Source organism: Argopecten irradians, chromosome 2 (genome assembly GCF_041381155.1).
Source record: "Argopecten irradians isolate NY chromosome 2, Ai_NY, whole genome shotgun sequence".
Taxonomy (NCBI): Eukaryota; Metazoa; Mollusca; class Bivalvia; order Pectinida; family Pectinidae; genus Argopecten; species Argopecten irradians.
Genome location: NC_091135.1, coordinates 13,225,371 through 13,236,554, shown reverse-complemented (window position 1 = coordinate 13,236,554; position 11,184 = coordinate 13,225,371). Strand labels below are relative to the sequence as shown.

The window sequence follows — 11,184 nt, the reverse complement described above, 5'->3', positions numbered from 1 at the left end:
TTGATACCTCATTTGTCTACTTCAGTCGAAAAATGTCAATGTTATGACTATTTTTCATTTTTCAGTGAAATTCGAGATGGTGGCCATCTTGATGACGTCATAATCGGAACTTATACGATGTTAACATTGGTTTTTTGTTGTTTTTGTTGCTTAAACTGATTGATAAGTGGTCAAAAAACTTATTAGAAATAATAGTTTGCTGTTGGGAAACATTTTTGCTGCGTCAAGCCAAATATGAAAAATTTGCTGAAAAATCACCATTTTTGAGCTTGAAATCAGATTTTTTCATTTCCTGCGTAGAAATCACTTCATATATTGGATGTTTTGGTCCTGAAATGTGTTTGTTGTTCTATTGTGGTCATTTTTATACCTCATTTGTATACTTCAGTTGAAAAATGTCAATGTTATGACTATTTTTCAATTTTTAGTCAAATTCGAGATGGCGGCCATCTTGATGACGTCATAACCGGAAGTTCATCCCAACTTATGCAATGTTAACATTTTGATTTGTGATCAGTGGGTCATAAGGGTTCAGAAAAATATTGGTTCGGAGGTTTGGGGGGGGGGGGGGGTGCATGTGGGACCCTCCTAGCCCATGGCCTATATATTACGCAGGAAATCGTGCATATGTTTAGTATTCAACCTCCTCTTAGACCAGCGAGGTCAGTCTGCATGCCTCAAAGGAGGACCGACTATATATCTATAATCAGATGCAACCATTACCTCAGCTTCTTCCAACACCTGGATTTCAACAGCCTCAAGATCTTCATGCACCCCGTACATCCACAATCTCGGGGATTCCAGCAGCATCATGGCGCCCGAGCTCAGTACAGTCAATCCAGAAACTAACATGGTTTCCTTGGTAATGTTCATCATCTTCCTGATATATGTACCATTCCAGCTCAGGCAACCAACAAAACCACAGTAAGGGATGCGATACGAGAGGTTCCCCCAATCGTAACGAACTTAAAAAAATCCATACTAAAGGGAACATTTCTGAATGTTTGCAGACTGAAGTCAAAGTTAAAATTAACAGAATTCGATCAATCGTTTGACGTTCTTGTTTTCCTGGAAAGTAAAACTGACGAAATTGATGTTTGAAACTTACCGAAAGGTTACTCATATGATATCGGGTGGTATCGTTTTTGTATACAAGAAAAGTAATGAACTTTATTACATCCTAAATCTAGTAATTCCGAATATGTACAATGGTTAATAATATCGAAATTCTTGTTAAATTTTGACTATAACGATATATTACTCGGTAATGTCTATATCCAACATAAAACTTCTAGATAATTATTCAACTATTGACGCCTTTTCAGAAATAGAGCAAGAAATGATTAGTTTTTGTAATAGCAATACGCAAGTATCACTTATCGGAGATTTTAATTCTAAGACTCAGTCGAAAAAAGATTATATTGAGCCTGACGATAGCCTTTTTGATGTGTTAACATTGATGAAAATGAACATTTATTCAATGCATTACATGATTTTGAAAAAAATGAATAAATAGAATGAACATACCTCTTACGAGGAACTGGAAATGACCAATTCATAGGGGAAACCACATGTAATAATTCAATAGAAATAGATGATCTTATTGTGTCATCTGAATTATTCAGTTGCATTAATGAATATGAAGTTTCTGACTTTGATCCTTTGTTTTCGGATGTACATTGCAGGATTGAGTTCAATTTGTGTGGAACTCCAACGCATTGCCAAGTTAATAATTGTCCTAATATGAAAATGGACAATTTAATGGTTATATAAAATGGAAAAGTGATTTGAAAGACTAAAAGAGTTTATTCAGTAAGTTGTAAACAAGCAAAACGATAATATGGATATACTTACGCTTTAGACCTTATAGGTAATAAACCTAGTGACCAAATTTCGCGAGATGAAATAGATAATGTCATACACAACACAACATAAGCAATATTTTCACAACGTTAGCTTCAAAAGTATTTGGTAAAACATTATCGTGCCAAAGGTAATAGTAAACAGACCAGTAAACCATGGTACAATACAGTATGATGAATTAAGAAAAGAATTCCATTTTGCAAAAAAGGAATATTGTCGAGTTAAGAATGAAAACAATTTTTAAAAAATCAGAAAAAATTAGACGATATAAAACAGAAATACATAAATGTTTCAAAAAGTACTTAGACACTATGGAACAGGAAATAAGAAACTCTTCATTCTTCAAAATATGATCCAGTATATATCTTTGGAATATTTTCAATAAGCTAGCAGGTAATGAAACTGTTAACAAAGCTGATCTAACTATTCAGGAACTCTTTGAATAATTAAAAACACTTAACAATAACGACTTTGAAGAAGATGAAGAGTTCCTAATTGACGAAGTAACCGATAATACACATGTACATATCCAATTTTAAACGGAGACATAAGCGACGATGAGATTTAAGACGCTGTAAATAAATTTAATAAAAAAGCTAGTGGTATTGATGGCATTGTTAATGAATATATGAAACATACTTTACACACATTTCTTCCAATATATTCGAAAAATTTTAACATTATACTTAACACAGGTCTAGTTCCAACAGATTAGACTATTGGCATAATTAAGCCTATATATAAAAACAAAGGTGGCAAACACAATAACACATAATTACAGAGCTATTACTCTAGTTTCGTGCTTAGGATAGAAGTTATTCACTTCTATCATAACAATAGTCTCACTAAATTAGCAGATGAAATTAATTTTATATCACAAGCACATGCTGGGTTTAGACAAGGGTTTTACACACTCTTATCTCTATCTATTTCTCTGCAAACAAAAAATATACTGTACATTTATTGATTAAAAAAAAACCCATTGTAAAAAATCACATAAAATGCCTGATTTTGAAAGTACGAAAGCAAAAAGTACGGTACATCATAGAACCGTTGATACATAATACCCCACTAATTAACATAGCGACAAAGAGGAGATCAATATACGCCAATGTTAAATAGAGACCACTTCATATTACCATCACACGATTATAACAAGTATAATCCGTATCTAACGTTATCAATCGGAAACAAAGTAATTCATACTAATTATATAATGATCCTGATTAGTATAATTGTGAACATGCAATCTCGAATACATATGTTAAGTAAAGTATATAAATGGATTGTATTAAAATAGAAGTAAAAGATACGTAACTCTAAATAGATAGTGATTAATATATGTTACAAAATCTAAAATTATGTAAAATCTAGATTTCTATCCACCATTCTTCAAAGTTTTATACAATAAAGTCACAGTATGTTCGTTATGCTTTAAAGCCATACACACAAATGTTTCTATTACTTTTGTTATGTCGCATCATTAACAGCCCCCCTATCGTTTGTCTACCTATCGTTGAAGCCCATATCATGTCACATCGTTTGTCTACCTGTCGTTGAAGCCCAGATCATGTCACATCTTTTGTCTACCTGTCGTTGAAACCCAGATCATGTCACATCGTTTGTCTACCTGTCGTTGAAGCCCAGATCATGTCACATCTTTTGTCTACCTGTCGTTGAAGCCCAGATCCCGCCACATCGTTTGTCTACCTGTTGTTGAAGCCCAGATCCCGCCCTATCGTTTGTCCACCTGTCATTGAAACCCAGATCATGTCACATCGTTTGTCTACCTGTCGTTGAAGCCCAGATCATGTCACATCTTTTGTCTACCTATCGTTGAAGCCCGTATCATGTCACATCGTTTGTCTACCTGTCATTGAAACCCAGATCATGTCACATCGTTTGTCTACCTGTCGTTGAAGCCCAGATCATGTCACATCTTTTGTCTACCTGTCGTTGAAGCCCAGATCCCGCCATATCGTTTGTCTACCTGTTGTTGAAGCCCAGATCCCGCCCTATCGTTTGTCCACCTGTCATTGAAACCCAGATCATGTCACATCTTTTGTCTACCTGTCGTTGAAGCCCAGATCCCGTCCTATCGTTTGTCGATCAGTTGTTGAAGCCTAGATCCCGTCCTATCGTTTGTCGATCAGTTGTTGAAGCCCAGATCACGCCCTATCGTTTGTAGATCAGTTGTTGAAGCCCAGATCCCGTCCTATCGTTTGTCTACCAGTCGTTGAAGCCCATATCACGAAGCCACGTGTTGGGGTCGGAAACAGATACTGTCGAGTTGTTGCGGATAGCGCGAAGAAGTTCCAAGCGTTTCTCAAACCCAGCTCTCTTCTCCTGTTCTTCCGTGTTTATCATAAGCTCGATGAAATCTTTTTCGGTGTTGTGGATGCCTTGCAAGTCGTTGCTGGATTGTACTGTTTTGGAAATTAAAGCGATCACGTCCTCTAGTAATGATACGAACGCCCGTTTGATAGCTACCAGCATATCATCAGCTGGTACAGAGTCGGTCGTGCCGAACTCATACTTGGCTTTGAGTCCTTCGTATGTTCTTGTGACGGTTGTGACCTTCGTTTCTATCCTGAATGTGTCATTCCTGTGCATGTGCCAGACGCACTTTTGGTGGCACACTGTACAGTTTCCATTGTTCATTGCGGCACAGCCTATTTTCCCAGCATTATCTGGTATTGAGCAGGGATAGTGGCATGTAGTATGGCACAGGATGCAGTTTGTAACGTGTGTACCTGGATCAAGGGGGATTTTTTCCTGGTGATACACGTGTTCGTCATATGAAAAGGACTTGTTAAGACCAATGTCTACAGCAAACTTTTTCACTGTGTCTCTATCCGATTTCACTGTCGCCAGATCCATTAGTTTAACATCGATCTGCAGTCGGTTTCCTTGAAGTTGTGTCATCATCGCTTGCTGATCGCTTGGATTTGTTTGGGGTTTAGATGGTTGGTTCTCCTTAACTCGACATGGCTTCAGGTTCGGCAGATGCCCTAAAAATTCCTCATATCCTCTGGATCTGAACTGCCATAAGGTTTTTCCTAACTGGTCGTCCTTTGTGTAGGGAGGGAAGAGTGTGGAGAGGTTGAAGACAAAGTAAGACTGTGTTGTAATGCCAGCTGCTAAGAGGTGGTCTAACATCAACGGATCTTTTCCATCAGCAAATGTTAGCGTTGGTATGATGTTCTCTACGATATTCCTGCCGCCAATAGCCACAATGCTGTCGAAAAGTTCGCGCAAATATGTGTCTGCACCGGAAGTCTCGGTCGGATTGGCCGGCAAGACGAAGCACACGGCATCAATTCCACGATTAAGGCCCTTTGGACCATCACCGGATAAGAACGTTTTGAGGCGCTGAATAAGTTCGGTTGACGCGGATTCGTCATGGAAACTTGGTGTGTCGATGATGTTCAAAATGAACTCGCAAGATTCCATAATAGGGTGTACTTTGTAGCAGGTGATCCACTCGGTGTGTGAAACCTGATGAAGACAAAAAACAAATAATCAAAACACTAGAAATTTATTGTGGTGATTTTTTCTTAAATTTATGTTTTATTCGATAGCCCGTTGGTATTGGATTTAGGTTTTTTGCTTTGCTAAGGGGTCGCAGTGACCGAGTAGTTACGGTGCCCCAACATACTACCACTACCCTTCCACTGGGTTTGGAGTTCGACAACAGAGTTGGGTAGTTGCCAGATAATGCCAATATGGAGACGATTTTTCTCCTAATACGTAACACTCCCGTCTCTAATTTGGCACATACTGAAACGACCCTGGCTGTTAAACAACCGTAAATCAAAAGTAAAAAAACACACCAAAAAACACTTAACCTAATCTACTCTCTGTTTACCTTGTTGGTAGGTAATTCGTCAGTGATGGTGAATCGGAAGTTGTCCTCCCATGACACCCCCAGACTATAGTTGACCAGGCCCTCCGTTAGAGTACTCTTCCCTGCCTTTGTAGGGCCTACCAACAGTATGGTTTTCTCCCGCTTACAGGTCGACGTCCCTGTACAGTACCAACGTCATCAATAAAACGTTCCGATACAAAACACAGCATGGATAGGAATATTGCACGTTTACGGTAAATTTTGAAATAGTGTTTACAAAAAAATGTAACAAATATTAATATGGATTAGTGCATTTGGGGGGGTGAGATTATGTCTTTGACTTTACTAGAATGTACTCATATCGATGTCAAACGTTTAAAAATGAAGTAGTAACATATTTGTTTTAGGGATAAAATTAACAAGATTTACCAAAAACATATTTCCTTGTTTTTAAGATGTTGTCTTCAGATTCCCTGAATTCCTCAAGCGGCAGCTTGTGAACACTAGGAGGACCGTCATCAATCTGTCGGCAGACTTTGAGAAGAGTCTGAAGCTCGGAACATTTCGTTTTTATTTCCACACTTTTAATGCCGAACTCGCTGGTACGACCGTCGCTGTAGACAGCCCTCGTCATAAACTCATATCCAGTGTTCTGTACAAGGTCTCTGGCACGGTACGACGGCGTTCTGTCCTGTGTTGAAACAACTTTCTTGCTCCACGAGTTGTCAGCTGTTAATTTCATCCTGATCTCATAATGAGTGACGTCATGTGATTCTACTCCGTCCCATTCCAGACAGATGGAGTCGACCCCGATGTCAGATGACCTCGGTTGACCCGGTCGCACAGTAGGCTCAAATGACGTCAGCAGATATATAACATATTTCTAAAAATAAAATTATAATAACCATGAATATAAAACAGAATTTAAAGAATATTTTCAACTCTCGACGAATCGCTTTCGGTAATTCATCTATAAAGCACTCAATGAAAAGTTATGTCTTTCCTTAATAAAGTAGGACCATATTAGAAGTTTTTGGTTTTATCAGTTTATCGTCCTATTAACAGCCAAGATCATGTAATGACGTGCCAGGTTTGTTGGTGGAGGAAAACCGAAGTACATGAAGAAAAACTACCGGCAAGTGGTCAGTACCTGGCAACTGACCGCTGTCCGGTAGTTTTTCTCCGAGTACTCCGGCTCTCCTCCACCAACAAACCTGGCATATTAGAAGGTTAATTAGGTAAAATAAGTTGGGTTACAGTAATAACTGTTTTATATTGTTAAGGAACATGTCTCAATCCCGGAGATGTAAATATTCACATTTGACCTCTATCTTTGTTCCGGATGTTGATTGCTCAGGTTGTCGGCACAAATATGTTACCCAGTTGGCTGGTTAAGAAAACTCGCTTATTAATTATTCTTCCACGGGGATGCCAAGTGTGGGAAGTGTGTATTTAGGCTGTGGTATGTGGTGCTATGACACCTTGCTAATTTAATTTCATTTTACAGTGCTAACCTGGACATGCTGCAAAAGATACCGAGCTACAAACCCTACCTGGTCACATGATAGTGAGGTAAATGTGCTACCCCCGTTTTTCTGAGCGATAAACAAAGAAGAATGCGTGTTATATTTATTCCTTACCCGTATGAAATGGAATGCGCTGAGCAGATGATTCTTGACTAAAAATAGGTTCTCCCGGATCTGAATGTTTCGGACTTGTTGAGCTATCTCCATGATCATGAATCAGCCAAGCAGCTTTCCTTTAGAAACATGAAGTAATTAATTAATATTTGGTCATAAAGCAGACTAAAAACATAAAATGAAAAATCTTTTTTATTGTGAGTATTTTTTAACAGTTACAGTGAAGCGACATAATGGATAAAATATACATTGATGTTCAATGTTACAATCTATTCGACAGAATTGGCTGTATAACGAGGGTGACAACGGTATATTGGCATAATGTAAATTTCTCATAATTTTAATAATTATTAAAAAAAACATTTAGTAAATTTTGTAAGCATCTACTACAATAAATATAGCGTTTAATATAGAGTAATATTGTATTATCAATCCTGTTATATATCCCAATTTGGTTGAATATTCAAAAAAAATTGTTTCTTTATTGATAGAGTTTTTCAAAATCAATTGTTTCTTTATTGATAGAGTTTTTCAAAATCACTCTAAAATTGTGCTTTAGGACACTCCCACAGGAAATAGATAATTGTCTCCTTTTCGGCCAGTCAGAGCATACAATGTATATTGAGTATTATAGACTATTTTTAAAAAGATTAAAATTAGTTGTCAAAATAAGGTGTGAAATTCTAAATTGTAACCTTTGTAGTTAAGTCTATTCACTCGTGGCTGAAAAAGACCTATTGTGTTTGTTTCGTTTTTATTATTTGACCTCACAGAAAGTTGTATTTAAATGATCTCCAAGATGAACCAAAGAACATGTCACTATATCGTAGGGCATGAGTAATGTGTGACAGCAGCATTGATATGACCTCATTTCCGGTTTTAAACTTTAAATATCTCTTTCTGTTTTGGTTATGTCATGTAGAATAAAAAACGGAACAAGTAACTAACTTAACACTTTTCTGTAAAATAAGGGTCAAAGTTCAAAGGTGCAACTTTTTCGGAAAAAAAATCAATGAAAAAATCTTCTTCTGAAGTTCTAGAAGGCCTAGATGCCTAATATTAAGTCTGTTGCATGTTGACACAAATGCCTTCTAAATTTGATAATATGATTGACCATGACCTATATTTATGCTCACAGGTCCAAAAAACACAAAATCTTCTACTGACTTCTTGTTAAGATCTAGAGGGCCTAGAAACCTAATATTTATACTGGCATAAATGGCTAACTAAATAAATTGTTAAATAAATTGTTAACTCCTTGTTGGTAAAAAAACCCGTCAAATTCTCCATTGACAATTTCTTGTTTAGTATTCGTAGTAACTCGAAATCCTAGTCATAATCAAACACCCCTCCATTTATTTTGAATAAGGATTTTAAAGAAATCTTGAGATCCATGGGATTTTTTGGTATAATTTCTAGATTTAAAGATATTGTTGGATTCTTTCATTTGGAATTGGAGATGTATTGAGCTAACTTTTAATACCCATGGCAAATATGGCTTTATTTTAGCTCACCTTTGCTAAAAAAAAAAATCAGAAAATAGTATTCCTTTGTAATGATAAACCAAACTATTGTTCAGTGTTTATTTCATGAACATTTGAGCAAACTGCAGGGCGAGGAAGCCTTGCTGGGTTGGATAAAGATCTAGAAATAGTTTTTAGCAGGACAAAACTGGAGGTCAAGGCGAAAAAGTAAATTCATATGGTTAAAAAGTTGACCTGAAATATTGAGCTAAATTTCATGTGAACATTTTGACCTGAATTTACTTGAAAACTTGTTCGGGTCAGTTTGACCTGAAATTCAGAGATAACCATAGATTAAAATGATTATATTAATATTTTTAGTAGATTTTTTGGCGGCCATTTTAAAATTGTGTCTTTTTTCGCTTTGAGTAGAGACACAGTTTTACCATTTTTTACTGAAATTGTTTTTACTTAAATCATCACTGCGGCAGTATTTTAAGCTGTATCAAGCTAATTTTTGCTGCAAATCTTTACTGGGTTCGTGGTAATTAAACTATTGAGCATTAATGTGTGAAATGATACCCTTTTGTCATTTCATTTTTACATTTAATGGTCATTTTAGCACTTTTATTTTTTTACTTTAAAATACTGAAAACTAACAGATATTACAATGGGACAAAAAAGTAAGCTCGCGGACCCCCCATTTTTCTGCCTGATTTAGAAAGAACAACCCTTTCCTTGTTGATATGCAAAATAGTAACAAAAGTTCAATACCATAACGTTTTCTATAAAGGGTTCAATTTGGCAAAAATGGCTGAAAATGGTGAATTTTGTAGCTCAAAATTAAGGTGTAGGGGTAGCATATGTTTTTATTCTGAGAAAAAATATTAGTCTTACTAATCCAAAACTTGTATATTTTTAAAGAAGACTACTGGAAAATAAGTTCTACAAACATCCATACATATGAAACACCTTATTAGGAAATTATGGCTTAAATCCCTTGTGTATATGGTCAAAACGGCAAAATTTCCATCAGATCCAATATTTTGTCAACTAGGTATATGTGTGACAATAGCTCAAAAACGAACACACGGACATGTGTTTTTCTTCCGTTTTCTTTTATGGCATGAACTACTATTTCAAAAAATCTGTATGAGAAAAAAAGATTAATACAAGAAAATTTTGACTTTTCAGAGGAGTACAACCTTAAATTAGTGACTATAGGGCAAAAAGGGATAAAAATCTGTACGAGTGATTATTTAAGGCACTGTATTTCACTGTGTTAAACAAGAAAACACTTGTCTCTCTAACCTCCACTTACCTTCATGTGCTACGTTCTACACAGCGTGACGCCAATGGTGGAAATAACGGGTATATACCAAACATTTATATCTTAAAGGTAGAGCCCCGGGAATTCCGAGAATTACGGCTAATTTTCGAAAAACCAAACGCTGGTTGTTTGTTGTTATTGTTATAGCGAGAAGTGTGACCTTGAATATACATCACGTGGTGTAAGGTCATCGAGTTATTCCATTTATACTTAGACCTTAATTATATACCATGGTGCATGTGGTTTTTATTTTGCATTTGGAATCATGCTAATAGTAATTGTTCGAAAACATGAATTGCTGGCTTACATTGCGTAATGGTAAGATAACGTGATGAACCACGAGCAGTTATCACAGATCTTCTGTGATGATATACGGCGCTATGTTTAGGCACCTTTGTTATACTGACCATTTAAGATAATTCAGCTCGTACAAAACCATTAATCACACAATCCGCCTGATATCAAGTCACGTGTGTACTGTTTGGCATGTGTTACTATTGTAGTAATCTGCTGTTATATATTATAGAGTTGTCTGCCCTTGCGGGTAGGGAGTGTTGAAAATTAGGTAATGTTTTGTGAGGGTAACGTCAGTGAAGACGACGTATTTTTCCGCTCATAAAATGATGAAGTCGCCATCAATACCTATCCGAAAGGGGAGCTAATTCTGTAATATGGAAAGACAGAGCAACCTTGAATGCTTTTCTTTCGCTGGAAATTTATTGCACAGTTGTGATTAGATGTCAGGATTTGATGACGTCATGACAAAATGGCGGCGTTTGTTGGACTTTTGCAAGATATTTTGTCGTTTTTTTCGAGAAGTATCTTAAATTTGTATTCTTTTCGAGTTTAAGATCCTGGAAATGGAGGTGGGTGATCATTTTTACGATCTTTGATCAAGATCATCTACAAAAGTAACATGGTGAACACTTCATTGCTTCTATATTCGCTATTTTAAAAGGACAATTCGTGTTGAAATTGCAGATCGTTTTCGATACAGTAAGAATCACTTGTGAATATCCAAATTTTCTTGCTAGCTGTTTG

At 36.4% G+C, this 11,184-nt stretch overlaps 1 protein-coding gene across 1 annotated transcript; it reads right to left on the bottom strand.

The window, feature by feature from the left end:
* Positions 1 to 3,103: 3,103 nt before the first annotated feature.
* On the bottom strand, positions 3,104 to 10,286 carry LOC138314511 (uncharacterized). Its single transcript, XM_069254872.1, has 5 exons — positions 10,135 to 10,286; positions 7,351 to 7,469; positions 6,140 to 6,593; positions 5,732 to 5,889; positions 3,104 to 5,361 (listed from the first exon to the last, which is right to left on the bottom strand). Exons 2-5 carry the CDS (start codon positions 7,447 to 7,449, stop codon positions 4,090 to 4,092), a joined length of 1,983 nt encoding a protein of 660 aa, XP_069110973.1. The 5' UTR covers positions 7,450 to 7,469; positions 10,135 to 10,286; the 3' UTR covers positions 3,104 to 4,089.
* Positions 10,287 to 11,184: the final 898 nt, after the last annotated feature.